The 27,937-nt window shown below is 43.6% G+C and overlaps 1 protein-coding gene across 1 annotated transcript in view; it reads left to right on the top strand.

The window, feature by feature from the left end:
• tmem62 (transmembrane protein 62) overlaps window positions 1-27,937 on the top strand; it is an 80,902-nt gene that overhangs the window by 16,589 nt on the left and 36,376 nt on the right. Inside the window, exons 5-8 of the mRNA XM_059649357.1 lie at window positions 8,393-8,534; window positions 9,416-9,540; window positions 24,664-24,786; window positions 26,899-27,054. Coding sequence (XP_059505340.1) covers window positions 8,393-8,534; window positions 9,416-9,540; window positions 24,664-24,786; window positions 26,899-27,054 — 546 coding nt within the window. The remainder of the gene's footprint in view (window positions 1-8,392; window positions 8,535-9,415; window positions 9,541-24,663; window positions 24,787-26,898; window positions 27,055-27,937) is intronic.

Raw genomic sequence — 27,937 nt, 5'->3', positions numbered from 1 at the left:
TCTCCTTAGTGATGGCCACTACACTCATCTTTGGCCTCTGACTCTCTTGGAGCTCTAGTATGCTGCTGGTATCTTTAATGTGGAAACAGATGCAAAGTACCTATTCAGTTCAGAGATAATGGGAACTGCAGATGCTGGAGAATCCAAGATAACAAATTGTGGAGCTAGATGAACACAGCAAGCCAAGCAGCATTTTAGGAGCGCAAAAGCTGACATTTCCGGCTGAGACCCTTCACCCTTCTGATGAATGGTCTTGGCTCGAAACGTCAGCTTTTGTGCTTCTAAGATGCTGCTTGTCCTGCTGTGTTCATCCAGCTCCACAATTTGTTACCTATTCAGTTCCTGTGACATTTCTTTTGTCTCCATCATACTTCTCCAGCCTTGTCCCCCAGCGGTCCAATATCCACTCTTGCCTCTCTCTTACCTTTTAGATATCTTAAAAAAGATCTCGTGCAAACTTGTATTATATTATTAGCTAGCTTACTGTCATATTTCTTCTCCCCCCCCCCCCCAACTTTTTCAGTTTCCTCTGCTGGTTTTTAAAGACATCCTTATTTTCCCTCTTCACACCAATCTACACCACATACTGTGCTTTTTCTTTTGCTTTTATGCTGTCCTGACTTCCCTTGCCAGCCATGGTTGTGTCTTCCTTGGATGAATTTCTACTGTACCTTGTGAATTATCCCCAGAAATTCCTACCTTTGCTGCTCCTCTGTCTTCTCTTCCAGTCAACTCTGGCCAGCTTCTCCCGAATGTCTTCACTCACTTATAATATCATTACATCTGATGCCAGTCTCTCTTTGTCAAAGTACAGGATGAATGCTGTCATATTATGGTCACTGGTCCCGAGGGGTTCCTTCACCTTAAGCTCCCTAATCAAGTCTGTTTCATCACATATCACCAAATCCAGAACTGCCTGTTCTGTAGTGGGCTCTACCACAAGCTGCTCCAAAAGTCTATCTAGAACATAGAACATTACAGCACAATACAGGCCCTTCGGCCCTCGATGTTGTGCCGACCTGTCATACCCATCTCAAGCCCATCTAACCTACACTATTCCATGTACGTCCGTATGCTTATCCAATGACGACTTAAATGAACCTAAAGTTGGCGATCTACTACCGTTGCAGGCAAAGCGTTCCATTCCCTTACTACTCTGAGTAAAGAAACTACCTCTGACATCTGTCCTATATCTTTCACCCCTCAATTTAAAGCTATGCCCCGTCATGCTCGCCGCCACCATCCTAGGAAAAAGGCTCTCCCTATCCACCCTATCTAATGCTCTGATTATTTCATATGTCTAAATTAAGTCACCTCTCAACCTTCTTCTCTCGAATGAAAACAACCTCAAGTCCCTCAGCCTTTCCTCGTAAGACCTTCCCTCCATACCAGGCAACATCCTAGTAAATCTCCTCTGCACCCTTTCCAAAGCTTCCACATCCTTCTTATAATGCGGTGACCAGAACTGTATGCAATACTCCAAGTGCAGCCGCACCAGAGTTTTGTACAGCTTCACCATAACCTCTTGGTTCCGGAATTCAATCCCTCTATTAATAAAAGCTAAAACACTGTATGCCTTCTTAACAGCCCTGTCAACCTGGGTGGCAACTTGCAGGGATCTGTGTACATGGACACCGAGATCTCTCTGCTCATCTACACTACCAAGAATCTTACCATTAGCCCAGTACTTTGCCTTCCGGTTACTCCTACCAAAGTGTATCACCTCCCACTTGTCTGCATTAAACTCCATTTGCCACCCCTCAGCCCAGCTCCGCAGCTTATCTATGTCTCTCTGCAACCTACAGCATCCTTCGTCACTATCCACAACTCCACCGACCTTAGTGTCATCTGCAAATTTACTGACCCATCCTTCTACACCCTCATTGTGGTCATTTATAAAAATGACAAACAGCAGTGGACCCAACACCCCCTTGCGGTACACCACTAGTAACTGGTCTCCAGGATGAACATTTCCCATCAACTACTACCCTCTGTCTTCTTTCAGCAAGCCAATTTCCGATCCAACTGCTATATCTCCCACAATTCCATTCCTCCGCATGTTGTACAATAGCCTACTGTGGGGAACCTTATCGAATGCCTTGCTGAAATCCATATACACCACATCAACCGGTTTACTCTCATCTACCTGTTTGGTCACCTTCTCAAAGAACTCAATAAGGTTTGTCAGGCACAACCTTCCCTTCACAAAACCGTGCTGACTATCCCTAATCAATTTATTCTTTTCTAGATGATTATAAATCCTATCCCTTATAACCTTTTCCAACACTTTACCAACAACTGGGCTCACTGGTCTATAATTACCAGGGTTGCCTCTACTCCCCTTCTTGAACAGGGGAACCACATTTGCTATCCTCCAGTCATCTGGCACTATTCCTGTCGACAATGACGAGTTAAAGATCAATGTCAAAGGCTTGGCAATCTCCTCCCTGGCTTCCCAGAGGATTCTAGGATAAATCCCATCCGGCCCAGGGAACTTATCTATCTTCACCCTCTGTAGGATTTCTAACACCTCTTCCTTGTGAACCTCAATCCCACCTAGTCTAGTAGCCTGTATCTCAGTATTCTCCTCGACAACATTGTCGTTTTCTAGAGTGAGTACTGTTGCAAAATATTCATTTAGCGCTTCCCCTATCTCATCTGACTCCACACACAACTTACCACTACTATCCTTGATTGGGCCTAATCTTACTTTCGTCATTCTTTTATTCCTTAAATACCTATAGAAAGCCTTAGGGTTTACCCTGATCCTATCCGCCACCAACTTCTCATGTCTCCTCCTGGCTCTTCTGAGCTCTCTCTTTAGGTCCTTCCTGGCTACCTCGTAGCCCTCAAGTGCCCTAACTGAGCCTTCACATCTCATCCTAACATAAGCTTTCTTCTCCTCTTGACGAGAGATTCCACCTCCTTCATAAACCACGGCTCCCGCGCTCTACACCTTCCTCCCTGCCTGACAGGTACATACTTATCTAGGACACACAGGAGCTTTTCCTTGAATAAGTTCCACATTTCTAATGCAGCCATCCCTTGCAGTTTCCTTCCCCATCCTATGCTCCCTAAATCTTGCCTAATCTCATCGTAATTGCCTTTCCCCCAGCTATAACTCTTGCCCAGTGGTATACACCTATCCCTTTCCATCACTAAAGTAAACATAACAGAATTATGATCGCTATCACCAAAGTGCTCACCTACTTCCAAATCTAACACCTGGCCGGGCTCATTACCCAGAACCAAATCTAATGTGGCTTGGCCCCTTGTTGGCCTATCTACATACTGTGTCAGGAAGCCCTCCTGCACACACTGGACAAAAACTGACCCATCTATAGTACTCGAACTATCGTGTTCCCAGTCAATATTTGGAAAGTTGAAGTCCCCCATGACAACTACCCTGTCTCTGTCACTCCTATCGAGAATCATCTTTGCTGTCCTTTCCTCTACATCTCTGGAACTATTCGGAGGCCAATAGAAGACTCCCAACAGGGTGACCTCTCCTTTCCTGTTTCTATCCTCGGCCCATACTACCTTAGTTGACAAGTCCCCAAGCATCCTTTCTGCAACTGTAATACTGTCCTCGACCAACAATGCCACACCTCCCCCCACCTTTTACCATCTTCTCTGTTCTTACTGAAACATCTAAATCCCAGAACCTGCAACAACCATTCCTGTCCCTGCTCTATCCATGTCTCCGAAATGGCCAAAACATCGAAGTCCCAGGTACTAACCCATGCTGCAAGATCACCCACCTTATTCCCGACGCTCCTGGCATTGAAGTAGACACACTTCAAACCAACTTCTTGCTTGCTGGTGCCATCTTGCGTCCCTGAAACTTTATTTCGGACCACCCTACTCTCAACCTTTTCTATACTCGAACTACAATTTTGGTTCCCATCCCCCTGCTGAATTACTTTAAACCCACCGAATAGCCTTAGCAAATTTCCCCCCTTAGACATGTCTCTTGGAGATTCCACAAATTCCTCTTCTTGAAATCTGCTACCAAACTGATTTTCTCATCCAGCTGCATCTTGAAGTCCCTCATGATTATTGTAATAGTGCCTTTCTTATATGTGTTTTCTATCTCTTGATGTATTTTCTTCCCCACCTCCTGACTACTGCTTAGAGGCCTTTACACAACTGCCATCAGTCTTTTTCTCCTTTGTGGCTCCTCAACTCTACCGATACAGATTCTGTGCTACGGATTTAACTTCATTTCTTACCAACAAGGCATCCCCCTGCCCCCGCCCCGCCTACCTGCCTGTCCTTCGACCTATGTCCATGGGTATTCAGCTTGCCTTGATCCCCTTGCAGTTTCATCTCCTGATACTCACAACGTTGTACCTGCCAGTTTCATTCTATGCATCAAGCTCATTTAACTTGTTATATATATTGCATGAATTTAATTACAACATGCTCAGTCCTGTGTTGATCACCAGCTTCCCTTCCCCCCACCTTTTCATTAGTTATTCCCTTATCTATTGTGACTAATTCCTGAGCCCTTCAACACTGTCTATCCTATTGGCTGATGTCTGCACGCCCCTCCTGCTTAACTTATTTCCGTAATTTTCTGCAGAACAGACAACCCCCCCCTTCCCCCAAACCATTAATTTAGAGCCTTTTGCACAGCCTTAATTATGTGATTTGCCAGGACTCTGGTTCCAGCATGATTCAGGTGGAGCCCATTGCTTCGGAACAGCTCCTCCTTTCCCCACTACTGGTGCTAATGTCCCATGAATTCGAATCCGTTTCTCCCACACCAATCTTTGAACCAAACGTTCACCTCTATTCTTGGTGAGACTGCCAATTTGATGGTGACTCAGATAGTAATCTGGAGATTATTAACGTCTGGGTTTTGCTTTTTAATTTAGCCCCAAGCTGCTCAGCGGAAACATTTTCCTGTTCCCCTCCCTCTCCAAGCTCCTGTGCAGCCCAGGTGAGATAGTGGTTCAGCTCACCACCCCAATTGCCTGGGCAATTAGGGATAGGCAAAAAATGCTCACCCAGCTAACAACATCCACATCCCATGAAGGAGTAAAAAGAATGTTTGTACTCTTTCAAAGACTGTGTAGATATATAACACTTGTTTGTTTTTTGAATTTTTTTTAAAGAATTCAGAAGGGTTGTTCAAATCAATACTGATTACCAACAAACTTCTTTTTTGTATTGTAGGCAATTTATCTTGTGCAGCCCTTTAAATGTTTTGTGTGGCCGTGCCTGTTTTTTTCACTAAAAGGGGACAGTTGTGTGCAGTCTGTATGGAAGCTTTGGCATGGCTTTGGCGCTGTGCAGCTCAGAGGAAACATCACCAGCTACGAGATTTAAAAACTATCTCTAGATGTTTTTCTGTCACCTCTTTGTATGCTGATTCTATTCACTTTTTTTTTGAATAAAAGCAGAAGTTGCTGGAAAAGCTCAGCATGTCTGCCCGTACCTGTGAAGAAAAATTAGAGTTAATGTTCCGGGTCCAGTAGCTAGGAAATTGTTGCTTTATGTGCAGAAGATAGGTCGGGGTACAGGGTAAGGAGTAAATGATAGGTGGGGATAGAACTCAAAGAGGGACAGAGAAGAGTAAGATAATAAAATGTGAGGCTGGATGAACACAGCAGGCCAAGCAGCATCTCAGGAGCACAAAAGCTGACGTTTCGGGCCTGGACCCTTCATCAGAGCTCTGATGAAGGGTCCAGGCCCGAAACGTCAGCTTTTGTGCTCCTGAGATGCTGCTTGGCCTGCTGTGTTCATCCAGCCTCACATTTTATTATCTTGGAATCTCCAGCATCTGCAGTTCCCATTATCTCTGACAGAGAAGAGTAGTTGGGTAGACAAAGGAGTTGATTATGATCTGGTTAGGTGGGTGAATAGCTGTTAATGGGGACCGTTAGTGACTAACAATAGGTAATGTGTAATGGCAAACTGTGTCATAACAAGATTTGGTGTGTGGAGTAGGGAGCTAGGAGATGGGAGAGTCCAGGCCCTAAAATTATTGAACTTCATATTGAGACCAGAGGGCTGCAGGGTCCCCAAGTGGAAAATGAGAGATGTTAGCCAAGGAACACAGACAAGTGGCAGGCAACTGGAAGCTCTTTGTTTGCAGACAGGATGTAGATGTTCTACGAAGTGGTCACCCAGTCTATGATTCAATTTTCCAGTGTAGAGGAGACCACACTGTGAGCAGCAAATGCAGTAGATTAGGTTGTGTGAAGGTCTGCTTCACCTGGAAAGTATGTTTGGGCCCTAGGATGCTGGTGAGGGAGGAGGTAAATGGGTAGGTGTTACACTTCTTGTAGTTGCAGAGGATGGTGCTGTGGATCTGTGGGGTGTGTTGGGAGTGAAGAAAGAGTGGACCGAAGTGTTCCGGAGGGAATGGTCCCAGTGGAAGGCAGACAAGGGATGTGAGGGGATTGTGTGTCAGGTGGTCGTGGAAGTGACATCTGATGATCATCTGGATGTGGGTAAAAAACAAAGAAACAAAGAAACCTACAGCACAGGAACAGGCCCTTTGGCCCTCCAAGCCTGCGCCGATCAAGATCCTCTGTCTAACCTGTCATCTATTTTCTAACGGTCTGTGTCCATTTGCTCCCTGCCCATCCATGTACCTGTCCAAATATATCTTAAAAGACGCTAACGTGTCTGCGTCTACCACCTCTGCTGGCAGCGCGTTCCAGGTACCCACCACCCTCTGTGTAAAGAACTTTCCACGCATATCTCCCTTAAACTTTCCTCCTCTCACTTTGAACTCATGACCCCTAGTAATTGAGTCCCCCACTCTGGGGAAAAAACTTTTTGCTATCCACCCTGTCTATACCCCTCATGATTTTGTAGACCTCAATCAGGTCCCCCCTCAATCTCCGTCTTTCTAATGAAAATTATCCTAATCTATTCAACGTCTCTTCGTAGCTAGCACCCTCCATACCAGGCAACATCCTGGTGAACCTCCTCTGCACCCTCTCCAAAGCATCCACATCCTTTTGGTAATGTGGCGACCAGAACTGTACACAGTACTCCAAACGTGGCCGAAACAAAGTCCTATACAACTACAACATGACCTTCCAACTCTTGTACTCAATACCCCGTCCAATGAAGGAAAGCATGCCCTATGCCTTCTTGACCATCCTATTGACCTGCGTTGTCACCTTCAGGGAACAATGGACCTGAACACCCAGATCTCTCTGTTCATCAATCTTCCCTAGGACTTTTCCATTTACTGTATAGTTTGCCCTTGAATTTGATCTTCCAAAATGCATCACCTCGCATTTGCCCGGATTGAACTCCATCTGCTATTTATCTGCCCACCTCTCCAGTCTATCTATATTCTGCTGTAATTTCTGACAGTCCCCTTCACTATCAGCTACTCCACCAATCTTAGTGTCATCAGCAAACTTGCTGATCAGACCACCTACACCTTCCTCCAGATCATTTACATATATCACAAACAACAGTGGTCCCAGCACAGATCCCTGTGGAACACCACTGGTCACAAGTCTCCAATTTGAGAAACTCCCTTCTACTACTACCCTCTGTCTCCTGTTGCCCAGCCAGTTTTTTATCCATCTAGCTAGCACACCCTGGACCCCATGTGACTTCACTTCCTCCATCAGCCTGCCTTGGGAAACCTTATCAAACGCCTTACTGAAGTCCATGTATTTGACATCTACAGCCTTTCCCTCATCAATCAACTTTGTCACGTCCTCAAAGAATTCTATTAAGTTGGTAAGACATGACCTTCCCTGTACAAAACCATGTTGCCTAAGGGTACTGCTAAGGACAAGGAGATTCCTGTCACTGTTGCAGGAGAGAAGAATGGATGAGGGCCGAAGTGCAGGAGATGGTTTGGAGGACCCTGTCAACAATGGTACTGGGGAATCCTCGGTTCAGGAAGAAGGTGGATATTTTGGAGCTCCCTTGTCTAAGTTGAACATATGTGCTGGAGACAGAGGAACTGAGAGAATGGAATGGAGTTTTTACAGAAAGCAGGGTGCAAGGATGCAGAGCCCAGGTAACTGTAGGAGTTGGAGGGTTTATGGTGGATATTAGTGGCGAGTCTATCCCCAGAAATGGAAACATGTTGAGGAAAAAGAAGGGAGGAGTCAGAGACAGACCAGGTGAAAGTGAGGCCAGGCTGGAAATTGTAAGTGAGATCAATGAACTTTTCCTATTCCGGACAAGAGAAGGAAGCAGTACCAGTTATGTCATTGATATATTAGAGAAAGAGTTGTGGGTGGGGTCCAGAATAGGAACGGAACAGCAAATGTTCCATGTACCCCACAAAGAGACAGGCATAACTGTGGCAGCATAACCATTACAGTGGGGATTTTAAAAGCAACTGCTTGATGGAAACTTAATAAAAGCTTGTGATTTTGAACCAGCGTTGATAATTTTGCAGGAAATATTCTGCCCATCGTCAGGATGGATCCTTCCATTATCTACATCAGACTGACTTTGGAAATTACTCTTTCATCTGTGTTGATGCCACCTTGAGTCCTGGTCCCAAAAGACCACTCAATTTCTTTGGTGTCTTGCAGCAGGTAGGAGGACAATTATTTACATTATAGAGAATTAGAACTTTCTTCTAAATTATCATGTGAAGGCTAACCTAATGAGCATCTAGGGCAGAGCAATTGTGTTTTGCCACTTCAGAAGACAGTTCAATGTCAGGCAGTTTGGTGTGGGGCAGGAGTCACATAATGCTTGATTAGATATGGATGAAAGATTTCCTCACCCACAGGATATTAGTAAATCAGCTGGGTTTTTTTTAATGACAATCCCACTGCTTTGCGCTTGGTTAATTAGTTTTGAGTTTTACACTACCTGTTTGCTTCCAGATCCTTCTAAGTGAATTTGAATTTGCAAATTGCCAGAGTTGAATTTGCACCAGTATCCTGTAAACTGTACAGCAACAGAACTAATACATTACTGTACCTGAACTAGGGTCTTTGCCATCCAGTCAGGTTCCTGGTGTTGGAAATGCTAGCTACATGTCTTTTATCCTAGCCAGTATTTATCACTCAAGCATTTAAAAGACAGTTTATCTGGTTGTTGATCTCGTTGATGTTTGTCAAGCTATGTATGCATAGTACCTACCGCTTTCCTTAATTTATAGCAGTGACACTGCCAAAGAGCGAATCAGTGTAAAGTCAATGAAGATGTCCAAAACAAATGCCTTTAGGTGCATAGGTACCAACAGTATAAATTATTCCAATGGACGGAGTGTGTAAAGAGTGCAGCTTTTTAATTAAACTTAGCAGCATTCCTTGCGGAATGCAAGCTGCTGTGTCTAGGGTGGAGTCGGGTGAGGTTAGAAGGCACCTGCTGGAAAGTGGAGCTGAAGGCTGGCTGCAAAATCAGAGAGTGGGTAGGAGGTAACAAATTACAGCAAACTATACTAAATCTGTCCTATACTTTGCAGAATAAAATGGGTGAATTGTCAAAACTAGCATCTGAAACAGTCAACAGCAATCAAAGCATTTGGCTTGGCCATTATACCACCTCCACTATCATTTCCGCCTCTCCTGGTATGCAGCAACTCATGAGGTGAGAGATTTTCTTTACTTTTTAAACAACAAGGCTGATATGGGAACATGAGAACAGCAGAGGGCCTTACTGTGATTGGTTACTAGTTGGCCTTGGTGATGGTGGGTGGGGATAAGTGATTGTGGTGTTTGCATGCATGTTATTTTGTGACTGTGAGACATCAGTCTATATGTGAGGCCAATTTATTTGGTGTTTACGTCCCCAAGTTTCCTGTTTGATGGTGATCATTAATTTAGCTTATTCTTGATTGTGTGGGATGTTACCAGCACATGAGCTGCGTTACATTGGCACTGAGATTGTAGTGTGGGAGATAGGCATCAACTGGGTCCCTCCATATAGGGCCTGGCAGCCAACTTTAACAGTGCTGTGTGTTGGGAATGCAAGATATTAAAATGTGAGGCTGGATGAACACAGCAGGCCCAGCAGCATCTCAGGAGCACAAAAGCTGACGTTTCGGGCCTAGACCCTTCATCAGAGAGGCGGATGGGGTGAGGGTTCTGGAATAAATAGGGAGAGAGGGGGAGGCGGACCGAAGATGGAGAGAAAAGAAGATAAGTGGGGAGGAGAGTATAGGTGGGGAGGTAGGGAGGGGATAGGTCAGTTTAGGGAAGATGGACAGGTCAAGGAGGTGGGATGAGGTTAGTAGGTAGGAGATGGAGGTGCGGCTTGGGGTGGGAGGAAGGGATGGGTGAGAGGAAGAACAGGTTAGGGAGGCAGAGACAGGTTGGACTGGTTTTGGGATGCAGTGGGTGGGGGGGAAGAGCTGGGCTGGTTGTGTGTTGCAGTGGGGGAAGGGGATGAACTGGGCTGGTTTTGGGATGCGGTGGGGGAAGGGGAGATTTTGAAGCTGGTTATTCCAGAACCCTCACCCCATCCCCCTCTCTGAAGGGTCTAGGCCCGAAACGTCAGCTTTTGTGCTCCTGAGATGCTGCTGGGCCTGCTGTGTTCATCCAGCCTCACATTTTATTATCTCGGATTCTCCAGCATCTGCAGTTCCCATTATCACTGTTGGGAATGCACAGTTGGTTTCTAAAAAAAATTCATCACACTTGTTTTGAAATATTTAATTGACCCAATGCTTGTAAGTTTCTGGAAAGAAAGTTCCAGATTATTGCCAATCTTTGTGTGAAGCACTGACATTCTGAATGGTCTGCTTCCACTGATGGCAGGTTAGGCTGACTTCTTCCACCAGAGATGATAATTTCTTTCCATCTACTCAATCAAATCCTTTAACTCCCTACAAACTTCAATTTGAATGCCATTTCTTCTACATTAAAGCAGATAAAAGCTCAATCTGTACTGCCTGTCAGATTTCTAGTGAATTTGGAATCCGAAACAAAAACGGTCAGTGGTGATTTTTCAGGCTGGAGGAGGGTTCATGCAGTTCCTCAGATATTGTTATTTGGACCCTTGCGTTTCTTGTTATACATTAATGATATAGATCTCAGTGTGCAGGGGACACTTTAAAAGTTTGCAGATGACACAACACTTGGAAGGATTACAAACAATGAGGACTCCAAAAGAACAAGTTGGTGGAGTAAGTAGATAGATAGGTGGTTCAATGCAAAGAAGTGTGAGGTGTTACACTTTGGTTGGAAGAATGTTGAAAGACAATACAAAATAGGGATACAATTCTGAAGGGGCTGCAGGAGCAGAATGTGGCAGTAAATAAAACATACAGTGTACTTTGCTTATTCGGGCATAGAGTACAAGAGCAAGAAAGCGATGCTGAACCTACGTAAGACACCTGTTGGACCTCAGCTGGAGTATTGTGTACAGTTGTAGATACCACATTATGGGAAGGATATGAATGCGTTAGAGAGTATAGAAGCATTTTACAAGAATGATTCCAGGCATGAGGGACTTCAGTTAAACAAACAGATTGAAGAAGCTGGGACTGTTCACCTTTTAAGAAGGCAGCTCAGAGGAGCTCTGAGAGATGTTTTCAAAATCATGAGTGAGCTGATAGAGTAGATAGGGAGACTGTTCCTGTTTGTAAAAAGAACAAGAGGGCATAGATTTAAAATGACATGCAAAAGAAGCAAGGGTGAAATTATGAAAAATTTTCATTCAGTGAATGCTTGGGATATGAATTGCACTGCCGAGAAATGTGGTGGAGGCAGGTTCTATTGAGACATTCAAGAAGGTAGTAGATGATTATCTTTATACAAATAATGTGCAAAGATCCGGGAATCAAGCAGGAGTTTGACACTATTATGATGCTCATTTGAAAAGCCAGTGCATGCATGATGGGCCAAATGACCACCTTCTGCGCTATAACAATCCTGTGATACTGTGAAAAAGCAGATGGCATTAGAAACCCAACAGGATTATTGACATGCCCAGAGAGAAAGATGCACCAACCAGGTGAGTTAGGTGACAGCCTAGCTGTAGTTAGGTGTCAAGACATTAAAGCCTGTATTAAGGAGCCTTAACAAAACTGCAATCAGTGTGAATCAAACTGTCTGCTGATTGGAGGCATACCTGACATACAGTAAGATGATTGTGGTCAGTCATCTCAGCACCAGGACATCTCTGCAGGAGTTCTTCAGGGTAGTATCCTAAGCCCACCTTCAGCTGCTTCATCAATGATCTGCACTCCATGAAGTCAGAAGTGGGGGTGTTTGTTAAATGACTGCACAATGTTCAGCACCATTTGCCACTCATCAGATACTAAAGCAGTCCCTGCTCAAATACAGCAAGATCTGGACAATGTCCAGGCTTAGGCTGACAAGTGGCAAGCAACATTCACACCACACAAGTGCTGGTCAGTAACCATCTCCAATATGAGACAATCAAACCACCCATCCTTCACAATCAATGGTGATACGATCACTATCACAACATTCCTGGAGGTTACCATTGACCACAAACTGAACTGGACTCAACATATAACGATTATGCCTACAACAGCAGATCAGACACAAGGAATTACTGCAGTGAGTAACCCTCCTCCTGACTCTTCAAAGTCTGTTCACCATCTCCAAGAACAAGTCAGGAATGATGAGCGTATTTCCAACATAACTCAGGAAGCTTGACACCATCCAGGACAAAGCAGCCTGCTTAACTGGCATCACATCCAGAAATATCCACCCCCTCCACCACTGACTCTCAGTGAAAGCAGTGTGTACTACCTACACTATAGAAATTCACCAGAGATCCTTAAGATCCCAATATCTCAGTGTGCAGAGCAAGGGCAACAGACAATGGGCTCACTACCACATTCAAGTTCCTGTTCAAGCCACTCATTATCCTGACTTGGAATATGTTGCTTTTCCTTCAGTGTTGCTGGGTCACAATCCTGAAAATTTCCATCTAACAGCATTGTGGGTCAACCTGAAACAGTTCAAGAAGGCTGCTCACCACCACTTCCTGAAGGGCAACTAGGAATGAGCAATAATGCTGGCCTAAATTCCACAAATGAATAAAAGGAAACTCAGGACACTGATCAATCTCTTGCACAGTCCAGTGATTCATGTTCATTTCTTTAAATAAGAGAGTTAGTTAGCTCAGGTGGCTTGATGAGACACAGGGATGCCAATAGCACGGACAGCACAATTCAGTTCCTGCTCCGACTGAGGTTACCATGAAGGACTCTCCTTCTCAACCTCTCCCCTCACCTGAAGTGTGATGACCCGCAGGTTAAACCACTACCAGGTGTCTTTCTGTAATGAGAGAGCAGCCCTACGGGCTGATAGGACCATGATGACTTGGCCTTATTTAAGTGTAGGTGACAATAATGTGAGAAGAGGATTATTCCTCCATTCATGGACACAATCAAATTCATTTTTCCTTGTTTCCAATAGAGTGGGATTTTGCTTGAAGGGTCTATTGTGGCTGCACCTCTTTGTGGCACACTGCTCAAACCCCAATTTGCTCACAGAGCTTTTGAAATTCTTTGTGGACCTCAAACTGAAAGATAAACAAATTTTTGTCGTTTCCGGATTGGGTTAGTTAATGAAAACATAATGCCACACTTTTAGGAGGAATGAATGAACAGTGAACCAGAAAGAGATCTCAGGTATGGATGAAAGGAAAAGGTGAGGGACTGTGTTGTAATGCAGGTCACCATGTTCATGAAGAGCACTAAAAAAGGAAAATAACTGTCTGAAGGCAAAAACAAGCAGAATGATAGAATCAAAATGTGGCCATTCAACCCATTGTTCTCCTGCAACTCCTCTAATTTTCTTCAGCTAAGAGGGGTTGCCATGGGTCCTAGTTATGCCTGTCTCTTCATAGGGAACGTGAAACATTCCTTGTTCTAGTCCTCTTCCGGCCCCCACCCACAACTCTTTCTGTGATACATCGATGATATCATCGGTGCTACTTCCCTCTCTCATCTGGAATTGGAAATCTTGATCAATTTTGCCTCCAATTTCCACTGTGCCATCATGTTCACCTGGTCTATCTTTGACTCTTCCCTTCCCTTGCTCGACATTTCTGTTTCCATTTATGGGGATAGACTGGTCACTAATATCCACCACAAACCCACAGACTCCCACAGTTATCTGGACTATACATCCTCACACCCTGCTTCCTGTAAAGACTCCATCCCCTTCTTTCAGTTTCTCTATTGCATATGTTCAGATGAGGCCAACCTTGACAAGGGAGCCTCCAAAATGTCGACCTCCGTTATTGAGAGGGACCTTAATCAAGTCTGACCCATCTCCTGCACTTCCACCCTCACCCGTTCTCTTCCCACCTGCAACAGCGATAGGGTTCCTCTTATCCTCACCTACCATCCCACCAGCATCCACATCCAGAAAATCATCAGACGCCATTTCCGCCACCTCCAGTGAGATGCCACCACGAGTCACATATTTCCCTCTCCCTTTTCCCTCTTCCACAGGAACCGTTCCCTCCGGGACACCTTGGTCCACACTTCCTTCACCCCCAACACCTCCCCACAGCCCCATGGCACCTTGCCCTGTAACCAGTGAAGGTGCAACACCTGCTCATTTACCTCCTTCCTCCCAGAGTCCAAGGGCCCAAACATACCTTCCAGGTGAAGCAACACTTTACCTGCACTTCACAGAATCTGGTCTACTGCATTCGCTGCTCACAATGTGGTCTCCTCTATATTGGGGAAACGAAGCGTAGACTTGGCAACATCTTTGCAGAACATCTTCGTTCTGCTCACAAAAAAGATCCTGAACTATCTTTTACCTGCCACTTTAACACACCACCCTGCTCTCTGGCCAACACTTGTGTCTCTGGCTTGCTGCATTGTTCCAACAAAGCCCAATGCAAGCTGAAGTAACAACACCTTGTATTCCGCTTGGGGACCCTACAGCCTTCCAGACTCAATATTGAGTACAATAATTTTAGAGCCTAAACTCTCCATTGTCCCAGCCACCCATCCCACACACCAGGCCTTATTACCACATAGCCTGCCATTACACACCTCCTGCTGTTAGTCACTGAAAGTCCCCATTAATGACTATTCACCCCAGCTAGTCGTTAGCAGTTCCTTTGTCTGTCCAACTGTCTGCCTTTCTCTCTCTTTGGGCTCTGTCCTATTGTTTACTCCCTACCCCACCCACCTCCCTATTTTCTGCGTATTAACTAACGTTTCCCCAGCCACTATCAGTTCTGAGGAAGGGTCACTGGACCCAAAACGTCAACTCTGTTTCTTCCTTCACAAATGCTGCCAGACCTGTTGAGCTTTTCCAGCAACTTTGTTTTTGTTCCTGATATTCAGTATCTGCAGTTGTTTTGTTTCTTATCAAAATGCATCGTGGATTTTTGATTCTAAGTCTGAACAAGTTTTTTTTCTCAACTAACAGAGCCAATTCAGAAAGCCATACTAACATGTTAAAGATGATTTCCAAGGAGGAGAACAGTTCTTCATGACACCCCCATGGTTTTGCTGACTGTGTTAAATATAGCAGGATTGGAGGTGGCTTGTATTGATCATGAACACCAGCCGAGAGTTGTTGGGCTGAATGACCGATTTCTGTTCTGCATTTTTCATGGACTAATTGCAGAGCTGCAGCACATGAAATACAAATTATCTAGTGCAAGCATATTACGCTCATTTAGTCAAAGGAATACAGTAGCTCCCATTCCTAATTACAGTGCATTTGTGGAATGCAGTAGTTCATGCTGTATCATAGAGATCGTCATATAAAAACAACAGTGTGGTGTCTGTGGGGATCACTGAACTCTTTCATTGACTGGAAGGACCAGTCTTATTCTGCTAAATACTTTTTCTTGTTGCATATTTGCCTTATGTTTCCATAAGTGTGAGAACGAAACTTGGCTTTTGACAGACTTTACTGCAGTGCAGTTCCATAGGAGCCATGATCTTTGCCTTTACTCCATTGTCCCCACATGATTATCCATGTGTCACAATGTAACTGGAAGAACATGCTGGTATTCAGTCCCAGTGTTCCACATGCCATCACAAAATGTGTAAAATCCCAATTAAACCACTAAGATAATCAGTTTCAAACAGAAATTGCAGGGGACAGCATTTGAGGAGAAAAAATATTTAACATTTCCAGTCCAGTGACTCTTCTTCAGAACTCAAAGCAGGTGGGGGATGAGCAGCATAATCGTATTGGGTGGTGCTGCAGGCTCAATGGACTGAATGGTCCACTCCTGCTGCAATTTTTTAATGTTTCTATGTAAACCTTCAAGGAGACATTTTTGCAAAAGTAAAAGGTCCATGTCATTGATGCATTTTCATGAGGATAAATGTAAGTATGCAGCCATAGTAGCAGGCCAACACATGCTATTAGTACGCCAACAGTATTGCTATGATCAGCAAAACACACCAATCCAACAAGATCTGGCAGAGATGCAGTTTGGCACTCCTGCCCCAAAGCTGTCCCACATGGTGGGCAGCACGGTGGCTCAGTGGTTAGCACTACTGTCTCACAGCACCAGAAGCCCTGGTTCAGTTTCACTCCAGCAACGATCTGTGCGGAGTTTGCATGTTCTCCCTGTGTCTTCATGGAATTCTGCTGGGTGCTCTGGTTTCCTCCCACAGTCCAAGGATGTGCAGGTTACGTGGATTCGCCATGCTAAATTGCCCATAGTGATCAAGGATGTCTAAGTGTGTTAGTCATGGGAAACATAGGGTTATGGGAAAGGTTAGGAAGATGGGTCTGGATTGATGCTCCTCGGAGGGTTGGTGTGGACTTGTTGGGCTGAATGGCCTGTTTCCATACTATGGGGATTCTGTGATTTCTTCATAGCAGCTAGGAAAAGATGATATCCATGCTGAAGACAGGGAGTGGTGTTGGGGGGTAAGGAATAATCAGAAGAGGAATAGGTGATAGGTCGAGCTGGAGCCCAGAGGGAGAGAGAGAGAGAGAGAGAGAGAGACAGTTCACTGTTGGCTGTTTCAAAAAAAAATGTTTCACCTACTTCATAGAATCCCTACAGTGTAGAAGCAGGCCTTTTGGCCCATCGAATCCACACCAATCCTCCAAAGAGCATCTTACCTGACTGAAATCACTGGACAAACCCATTGGATGTAACATCATTTTAGATAGAGGAATAATTGTATTAGCATTTTCATGGCAGGGTCCTGTTCTCCTCTATATCTTATGATGTTGACAAGCCTATTATGTTTCCAGTGCTGTCTGCTTTCATTTTCAGCTTTCAGAATTTGCAAATTGACTGAAAATAGACAGGTTGTAAAGTCTAAACTTGTGTCCCTTTTGAGTGTAGAACATTAAGTCCCTCAATCCTGCTTTGCTATTTAATAGGCTGATCTTGTCTCAGCCTCAACTCCACTTTCCTGCCTGCTGTCCGTAACTCTTCAAACCATTACTGATTAAAAATCTGTCTTTCTTCGCCTTTAAATTTATTCAACGTTCCATTGAATTCCTCTGATTCATGACTCTTTGAGAAAAGTAATTTCTCCTCATCTGTTTTCAATCTGCTGCCCCTTATCCAAAAATTATGACCTTGTTCTAGATTGCCCTACATGAGGAAACTTCCTTTCCATGTCTACTTTCTCAGTCCCCTTTAGCACCTTTTATATATCAATTAGATCTCCCCTGATTCTTCTAAATTACAGAGTAAGTAGGCCTAAACAGCTCAACCTCTCCTCCTAAGACAAACCCATCATCAACTCTGGAATAAATCTACCTCCAGTACAACTTCATCCATCCTCGTGTAAGGGAGTCAAAATTGTATGCAATGTTCCAGGTGCACCCCCGTACAATTGTAGCAGCACTTCCCTACTTTTATAATCTATTCCTTTGGGAATAAATGCCAAAATTCCATTTGTTTCATGCATTCAGGTACAAAGCCTTTAAGTTTGTTCTGTTATCAGATTTCCCTACACTACTTTGTATCCTTGGTGCAGTACAATGTTCACTCATTCAATCCCATCCTTTTAGTTTCTGGTAATAATCAGTCTCGTCACTAACCTGCATTCCTACCTTGTCCTTTACCTTTGATTTTCTAATTTTTCATGCAAATGAATCCACACCTCCACTATGTAGTTTAGAGCCTTATCCATAGTCCTAGTTTTGCGATTTGCAAGGATTATGGTCTCAGCACGGTTCAGGTGGAGCCCATCCCTTTGGAACAGCTCTGTCCTTCTCCAGTAGTGGTGCTAATGTCCCATGAATTTGAACCCGTTTCTCCCATACCAATCTTTGAGCCATGCATTTATCTCTTTAATCTTGTTGACATTATAGCTCAGGTAGCAATGTGGAGATTGTTACCTTTTTGGCTCCTCTTTCTAATTTAGCCCCTAGTTGCTTATATTTCCATAGTAAGACCTTTTTCCTCATTCTACCATCATCGCTGTACTTACATAGACCATAACAACTGGATGTTTTCCGTCCCACTCCAAGTGTGAGCCCTGATGAGATATCCTAAACCCGAGTACCAGATAGATAACACAACCTTCAGGACTCTTGAACCTGGCCACAGAACAGGTGTCTGTGATCCCAACTAATCTGTCCCCGGATGTAACTACATTTCTATTTTCTCCTCCCTCTTGAATGTCTGCAGCATAGTGCATTTTGCCCATCCTTTCTACAGCCCCAACTTCATCCACACAGGGAGCACAATCCCAAATCTGCTGGAAAAGGACAAGGGCTGAGGCACCTTCGGCACTACCTTCTGGATCCCCCTCCCTCCCTCTCTTGTAGTCAGACCGTCCTGTCCCTGACCACTAACTGAATTTGAGGTATTAATTATTTAATCTAAGGGATATGACTGCCTCCTGAAACAGAGCACCCAGGTAACTCTTTATCCCCTTCATGATGTCGTGCAATGTTTGAAGCTTGGACTCCAGCTCATCAACTTTGAGCTGGAGTTCCTCAAGCAACAACACTTCCTACAGATTTGGTCACTGAGAACTACACTGGGGTCCACCAGCTTCTACGTCTTGCAGCTACAGTTTATCACTGGCCCTGCATGTCTATTTTATTTAATTAGATTTTTTAAAAAAATCCTACTGGTGTTCAATTACTTAATCTGCAAAACATTTCTCCCATTTATGTTTAATTTGAAAGCAATTTAAAAAGGTATTCACCTTAGCAGTTACTTACCAACCAATGAATTTATGGCCACAAAAACAAAGTTGCTGGAAAAGCTCAGCAGGTCTGGCAGCATCTTTTAAGGAGAAAACAGAGGTAATGTTTCAGGTCAGGTGACCCTTCTTCAGAACTGCCATAAATGGCACTGTCCCACATATGGCATTGAGACCATATGCACCCAACTAACTCGGGGAAGGGAGAACAGAAGTTGCAAAAGCACTGACCATACTTTTCTTGACTTTCTTGGAGGTGGTACCGGAGGACTGATGAATTGTAAATGTTACACCCGTATTCAAGAAAGGCTATGAAGATTGTTGAGCATTGGAAATCAAACCTCACTATTCCCGGAGTCATCACAGAAATTAAAAGATTTTCTAGAAATAAGCAAAATTTCCCAATTTACCTGATTTTTCAGACCTGGTTTGACAGAAAACACTATCACTGACAGAGTTGGGACTGAGGTCCTTGCAAGGTGTTCTGTTGGTGCCCCCAGGAGGGCTTTAAACTAACTTTGCAGGGGATGTTTGAAACAAGAGAAAACTGTAGAAGAGAAGACTAGGGTTTGAAAAATACTTAGCTGGTATGAACATAGAGAATACTAAGATAATAAATGAAGTCAGAGTAAGGGCAAAAGAAAGGGCAAACAGGGGAAAGGTATGTATGTGAATATACAGAGTATAATAAATAATGTTGTGGAGTTGCAGATACAGATTGCCATGTTGAATTGTGATGTTGTGGTAATAAGAGACCTGGCTCAAGAAAGGGCAGGACTAGTGTTAAATATTCCTGGGTACAATGTCTTCAGAAAAGAGTGGAAAGGAGGATGGGTCACTGTGTTGGTTAAGGAGGGCATTGCAGTGCTGGAGAAAGACGATGTCTCAGAGGCTCCGAGGGACGGGTTGAGCCTGGCTAGAGCTACAAATATAATGGATGCAATTACATTGGTCAGTGTAGTCTATAGAGCATCAACTAGTGGGAAGGATGTAGAGGAACAAATCTGCGGTGAAATTAGAGATATGACAGCATTATAGAGTGGTTATAATGGGGACTTCAATTATCCAAACATAAACTGAGATATTCTAGTGCAAGAGGTAGCGAGCAGCAAGTCTTCCTGGATTATGTTCGGGAGAGGATCATACAGCAGTATGTGTCCAATTCAACAAGGAAGGAGACAGTGATCATTGTTTTATATGGTTCAGGTTTGTGTTGGAAAATGACATACATTCTTGCATAAATGTTAACAATCCTTGTGTATATTTAAGGCTGAGAGATTTTTGATCAGTTGGGGAGTCAAGGGAAAGACTGTGAAGTGCACATGAGGCATGTCAGATCAGCCATGATCCTTTTGAATGGCAGAGCAGATTCAAGGAACAGAACTGCCTACTTCAGTCCTACTCCTTATGGTCTTATGGTCTTAATCCAGAGTAAGAAAATTAATTGACAGAAACCTGTCTTCAATGGGGCAAGAACAGAGGGTGGCAGGGAGATCACTAACTGAACAATGGGACATCTTTAAGGTGCAGACAGTTCAGGAACAGTTGAGATACATTTCCTTGAATGGAAAAGGTAGGTCAAACAAAATTCATAGAATCCCTACAGTGTGGAAACGGGCCCTTTAGCCCAACAAGTCCACACCGGGACCCATCCCCCTACAATCTACCTAATCTACAAATCCCTGAACACTATCAATTTAGCATGGCCAATCCACCTAACCTGCACATCTTTGGACCGTGGGAGGAAACCCGAGCACCCGGAGGAAACCTACGCATGCAAACTCCACACCATCACCCAAGGGTGGAATGGAACCCAGGTTCCTGGCGCTGTGAGGCAGCAGTGCTAACTACTGAGCCAACATGCTGCCAAAATCTAGAATTTCTGGATGACACAGGAAGTAGAAATTAACATTAGAAAGAAAAATTTTGCTTATGACAGCTGTGATGCAGAAAATAGAATTGAGAATCAATAGGAATACCGAAGGTTTGCGGGAGGTGAAAAACAATGTAACCGAAACAAATAGGAAGTGTGAGGGGAAAAAAACAGCAGCTAACAAAAACGGAAATCCCAAATCCTGCTATAGGCATATAAACAGTAAAGGATTGGTTGAAGGAGGAATGCGGGCAGAGACTAAAACGGGGATTTGCAAATGAGGTGGAGGGATGATGAGGTGTTATATGAATACTTTGCATCTGCCTTTACAAAAAGCATGCATGCAGACCAGTTCATGGTGACAGAAGAGGAATCTCTGTCACTAGAAAGGTTCAAAATTAAGAAGGAAGTCCTGAATACACTTTTGGCACTTAAAGTTGACACGGCACAGGGACTAGATATATATACGTACACACTATATCTGTGATCTAGATCTTGATGCACAGGAGACAATTTCAACATTTTCAGATTACTCTAAAGTTAGATGAATTGTCAGCTGAGGAGAACAGCTTCAAACTCGCAAAGGACATTGACAAGGTGGTGGAACATGTGAATAGGTAACAGATGGGGTTCAATGCAGAGGAGCATGAGGTGATGCATTTTGACTGGAAGAATACTGAAAGACAATATAACATAGGGAGTACAGCTTTAAAGTGGGTGCAAGAGCAAAGGGACCTGGGAGTATATGTATTCAGATCATTGAAGGTGGCAGTACAGATGGAGAGACCAGTACGCTAGCTAGATGGATAAAAAACTGGCTAGGCAACAGGAGACAGAGAGTAGTAGTGAAAGGGAGTTTCTCAAAATGGAGACCTGTGACCAGTGGTGTTCCACAGGGATCTGTGCTGGGAAAGAAGATTGGTGGAGTAGCAGATAGTGAAGGAGAATGTCGGAGATTACAGCAGAATATAGATAGATTGGAGAGTTGGGCAGGTAAATGGCAAATGGAGTTCAATCCCAGCAAATGCAAGGTGATGCATTTTGGAAGATCGAATTCAAGAGCAAACTATACAGTAAATGGAAAAGTCCTGGGGATAATTGATGTTCAGAGATCTGGGTGCTCAGGTCCATTGTTTCCTGAAGGTGGCAATGCAGGTCAATAGAGTGGTCAAGAAGGCATACGGCACTCCTTCGTATTGAGTACAAGAGTTGGCAGGTCATGTTACAGTTGTATAAGACTTTGGTTCGGCCACATTTAGAGTACTGAATACAGTTCTGGTTGCTACATTACCAAAAGGATGTGGATGCTTTGGAGAGGGTGCAGAGGAGGTTCACCAGGATGTTGCCTGGTATGGAGAGTGCTAGCTATGAAGAAAGGTTGAGTAGATTAGGATTATTTTCATTAGAAAGACAGAGATTGAGGGGAGACCTGATTGAGGTCTACAAAATTATGAGAGGTATAGACAGGGTGGATAGCAAGAAGCTTTTTCCCAGAGTGGGGGATTCGATTACTAGGGATCATGAGTTCAAAGTGAGAGGAGGAAAGTTTATGGGAGATATGCGTGGAAAGTTCTTTACGCAGAGGTTGGTGGGTGCCTGGAACGCGTTGCCAGCGGAGGTGGTAGACCCAGACACAATAGTGTCTTTTAAGATGTATCTGGACAGGTACATGGATGGGCAGGGAGCAAAGGGATACAGACCCTTAGAAAATAGATTACAGGTGTAGACAGGGGATCTCATTCGGCACAGGCTTGGCGGGCCGAAGGGCCTGTTCCAGTGCTGTAATTTTCTTTGTTCTTTGTTCTTTGAAATTGAGCATACAGTATCCTTGGCTTTATTAACAGGGGCAAGAGAAAGGAGCTCATGTTGAACTTATATGAATCATTTGTTAGATCTCAGCTGGATTTGTGAATGCCACATTATAGGAAAGCTATGAATGTATTGGCGAGACTGCTAAAGCAGCATACAAGATTGTTCCAGTGATGAGGAACTTTAATATGAGAATAGATTGAAGAAGTTGGCACTGTGCTCCTTGGAGAAAAGAAGCATAAGAAGAGATCTGATAGAGGTTTTCAAAATCATCAGTCGACTAAATAGATTAGATAGGGAGAAATTGTTCCTGCCCTCAAAAGAGAGAGGGCATAGATTGAAAGTGATGTGCAAAAGAAGCAAGGATGAAATGAGGAGGTTTTCACCTCACGTCAGCTCTGATGAAGGATCACCTAGACTCGATGCATTAGCTTGCTTTCTGTCCATGGATGCTGCCTGACCTGGCGGCACAATGGTTCAGTGGTTAGTACTGCTGCCTCCCAGAGCCAGGGACCTGGGTTCGAATCCACCCTCAAGTGACCGTCTGTGTGGAGTTTGCACATTCTCCCCATGTCTACAGGGTTTCCTCCGGGTGCTCCAGTTTCCTCCCATAGTCCAAAGACGTGCATGCTAGGTGGATTGGCCATGCTAAATTGTCCATAGTGAGGTGGCTCAGAGATGTGTAGATTAGGTGGGTTATAGGGGGATAGGTCTGGGTAGGATGCTTTGAAGGTTAGTGTGGACTTGTTGGGCTGAGGGCCCTGTTTCCACACTGTAGGGATTCTGTGGTCTACAGCAATTTTTGTTTTCAAAAGCTTTTCACTCACTGAGTGGTTGGGATATGGATTGCACCACCAGAAAATGTGGTGGAGATAGGTTTAATTGAGGCATTCAAGAGGGTATTGGATGATCATTTGAATAAAAATAATGTGCAAGGGTTTGGGAAAGAGCTAGGAGATTGGCAGTATGTAATAGAATAGGTGCAGGCATGATGGACTGAATGGCTCCTGAATTCAAAATTCACACAAATGAATTCAGGAATTGATCTGAACAATTCCATTTGCACCATAGTAAACATAGTTCACTCAAATCATTCGCACCAATTCTACTGTTTGATCTTTATATTCTGGACAAACTAACACTAAAGTACAATGCAGCAGAAGACATATAATGCAGACTTCAGATAATTTGGAGCCAAGAAGGTGCTGTCATCTTGGACTTGTACCTTCCACCTTCAATTCAGCAGAGTTGGCACTGTTTTAACTCGCGTGTCACTTTCATGAGTGATGACGTTCACTGAGATACACAGCTAGTGTGAATACTCATTCCCACATAGAACTTCTTGAGTGTTGCTGGAGTTGCACTCATCCAGGTAAGTAGGGAGTAGGGTTAATTCCAACAGACTCCCAACTTGTACCTTGTAGATAGTAGACGAGCTTCGAGAAGTTGCGACTTGAGTTACTTTCCGCAGAATTCCTGACCTCGCTTGCTTTTGGGTGATTCAAGAATGTCACTCCCATTGAACATCCAGGAATGATGTTTAGAATCTCTCTTATTGAGGTGGTTATTGCCTAGCTCTAGTAGGATGCAAGTGTTACTTGTAATGCATTGGATCATGGTGATCTGGAATTCTCTTCCAAAAAGCTGTTTGAGGTTTCAGATCATTTGAAAATTTCAGTACTAACAGATTTTTGTTTGGTGTTAGCACTACTGTTTACAGAAAGATTAACAATTCTAGAACTATTGAGTCAGGTAGATGGATTTCAGCATACGGATCAGCTATGATCAAACTGAATTGTGGCATGGACTTACGGAGGTGAATGTTCCAATCCTGCTCCCATGTTCCTTCAAACGTTCAAGTAAGTTCAGAGGGGTGAGAAAAGAGCACATTTTGTTTGGATTTTCAGCTTTGTAAATTGAACTTCTCTGTACTTTACAGCTCTGCAATTGCATACCTGTGTGGACACCTGCACACTCTGGGAGGTCTCATGCCTGTTCTGCACAGCAGAAACGCAGAAGGAACACTGGAACTGGAGCTAGGTGACTGGATGGACAACCGGAAGTTGGTACCTTTGAAATAACATTTACAATAGTGCATGAGAAAAACTTTGGATTGTTTTGATAGGTGCCATAATTAAATGTTGAACGTGTTGAGTTGGTAATATAACAGTTTAGATTTTCTAGTGTTCTGGGGTTTTGTGTATATATTGAATATCAAACAGTGTCAATTCTGGCTTATTTTGTTAGTTTTGTCTTTGTTAATTTATTTCCTAATAAAAGCACAGAAGCTGTTTGCTTCTCGTGCCTTGATCAATCTGTCCACCCAGAGAATCACAGAATCCCTATGGCGCAGAAAGAGGCCATTCAGCCCATTAAGTCTCTATTGACCCTCCGAAGAACATCCTACTCAGACTGAATTCCCTGCCTTATCCTCATAATCCCTCATTTACCATGGTCAATCCATCTAACCTACACATCTTTGGATTGTGGGAGGAAACTAGTGCACCAGGCAGAAACCCACGCAGACACCAGGTATATGCATATGCCACACAGTCACCTAAGGCTGGAATGAAACCTGGGTCCCCGGTGCTGTGTGTCAGAAGTGCTAACCACTGAGCCATTGTACCACCTGTCTTGAGAACCTTTAGTTATTATTTGATTTCTGTTTTGGGCCAGTTGCATACAGTGGCATTTATGCTATCCATTTTGGGCTGACAAGCCATTTTATGATTCAAAGCTACACTGTTTCACATGGCATTTCACCCATTTTGCACGGTATTAAGTGCATGGCACAGAATTCACTGTGACCCTAGTGAGAGCAGTCGAGAGTCATCAGGATTGAAACTTGCTTATATAATTGTAAATTGAAAGACAAACTCTAAAGAGCAATGAAAATATTCCACCTTTTGGGAAATATGACTTTTTAGTAGGAGATGGTACATTGAGTTGATTCCCAGTCAATGGGGATCCAAGGAAAAGAGCTTGCATTTTGGAAATGAGAGGGAGCAAACCTCAGATGATTTCTCAAGTATTGGTGCTCACTGGGTACATTTCTCTTGGCACTGAACACCTTGTGATGGAGGAAATATCATTGAGGTTGGCGGGGTGTGCTTTGGTGTGGGAGGTGCAAAGATAACCAGGACAATGAGAACAGACAATGAGAAGGATCTTGAGGTGGTTGACAAGGCAGAGATGCAGAGAGACAGAGTTCTAAAGAGCAATGATGGTACACAGCATGAGCAGTGTACTGTGGTTGGAAGGGGCAAAGTTATGAACATAAGCTTGGAGTTCTGGGAAGAGAGCAGAGGAAATTATGCACTATATTACAAAGATGGGAAAAAAGGAATCGATTTGCATGAAAAGGAAGTGAACTGTGGCGTGGAGCAGTACAAAGTTATTTGAGACCTTTGAACTCAGCCTGAGGGACATCCAGGGAAAGAAATGGAGTCAATTAAATGAGGGCTACTTCAGGGTAAATACTAAAGCAAAGCAGATAGACATTAACTGAAAAATAAGTTATTAAGCAAAATTAGACATGGAATCATGTGTTGGGACAGTGTGTGTTTTGTTTTATTTCATTTGTGAGATTTGGGTAACGATGCATTTATTATCACCTTGAGAAGGTGATGGATAAGCCACTGCCTTGAACAACGTGGTTAAAAATTGGTCAAAGCTGATCAACAAAGTGTATTTTGTAAATATTTAACAAGGGGGAGGAGGGGATTGTGGAAAATGTAACCCTAGTATCCACCAAAGTGAAGTGTATGGATCCAGAAAGAGAAACCATTTGAAGCATTGTAATACAGACAGGAATGATGTCAGGAACAAGCAATGTCACAGATAAACTTTGGAAGAGAGATATCCCAGGAGAAGAATTGAGTGCTAGTAACACTGATGACAGCAGATACATGATGGGCATAATAGGCACACTCAATTGCAGGAACTGAATTCAGCTGAAACCAAACAATGCCTGCAGTTGTAACCAGCTAATTCATTATCGTTCAGGAATCAGACCTGAACTTGTCAGGTCTGTAATCAAGTGGGTCATTGGAAAAGTGTAGTCACTGCATTTGAGGAGAAATATACATTCTCTGATCATAATTGAAGTGAGTTTAGTATGAGTTTGTTTAAGCTGAGTGTAAAGATCATGCATCTTTTGCTTTTCTTGTGGTAGGTACCGTCTATTGGCATTTGACCATGATCTGTTTAGTTTTGTGGATCTAAACTTAAACAAGTGGCCGGCAGTCCTTATCACAAATCCAAAATCTGCTCTATATAGTAGCCCAGGACATGAGCCTCTGGGGAAAATCAAGCACTCTACACATATCAGGTATGAGTTAATTTGTGTTCTGTTACTCTCTGTTAGATTCCCTTTGGCCATCTTTGTAACTAATAAGCCTATTAGCAAAGGATGTAAGAACTGAGAAATAGGAGAAGGAGTAAATCGTACAGCCCATCAAGATTTATACAATTATGGCTGATCGTCTATCTCAACTTCACTTAACTGTTAACTTTCCTTGATTCTCTGAGACACCAGGGATCTACCTGAGCTGAGCCTTAATATATTCAAAAATGGATCATCTGTAGTTCTGTTGGGTAGGGAATTCTAAAGATTCAGAACCATTTGAGTGGAACAGTTTCTCTGCATTTCAGTCCCACATGAACTGTCCCTTATCCTAAGTCAGTGCTCCTATGTCCTAGACATCTCAAACTTTATGCCCAACTTGAACTGTGTATATTTCGATGACATTGCTCTCACTTCCCTTAACAGCAGAGAATTTCGGCCCAATGTACTCAGCTTCTCACTATAGGATGACCTTCGTAATTCCAGGGAATCAATTTAATGAACCTTCAGTGTACCATCTTGACTGTAACAATATCCTTCCTAATACATAGAGCCCCAAATTACACAAAGTACTCTTGGTATGGTCTCACCAAAGCCCTATCCAGTTGCAGTAAGACCTCCTTTTTCTTGTACTCCAATCCTATTATAATTAAGTTATTTGTCTTCCTAATTGCTTGCTGTAGCTGCACGCTGGTTTTCTGCATTCCCTGTATGAGTACACCCAGATTTCCTTGAACATCAACATGGCTTTCATCAATCTGACCAAGGCTTTTGACTCAGTCAGTTAGGAAATGCTATGGAAGATCCTGTCAAAGGCCAGTTATCCTGGGAAATTCATTAACATCCTCTATCTCCTCCATGACAAGAT

This window comes from Stegostoma tigrinum, chromosome 10, assembly GCF_030684315.1.
Source record: "Stegostoma tigrinum isolate sSteTig4 chromosome 10, sSteTig4.hap1, whole genome shotgun sequence".
NCBI lineage: Eukaryota > Metazoa > Chordata > Chondrichthyes > Orectolobiformes > Stegostomatidae > Stegostoma > Stegostoma tigrinum.
This window is presented reverse-complemented; position numbering and strand designations above follow the sequence as displayed.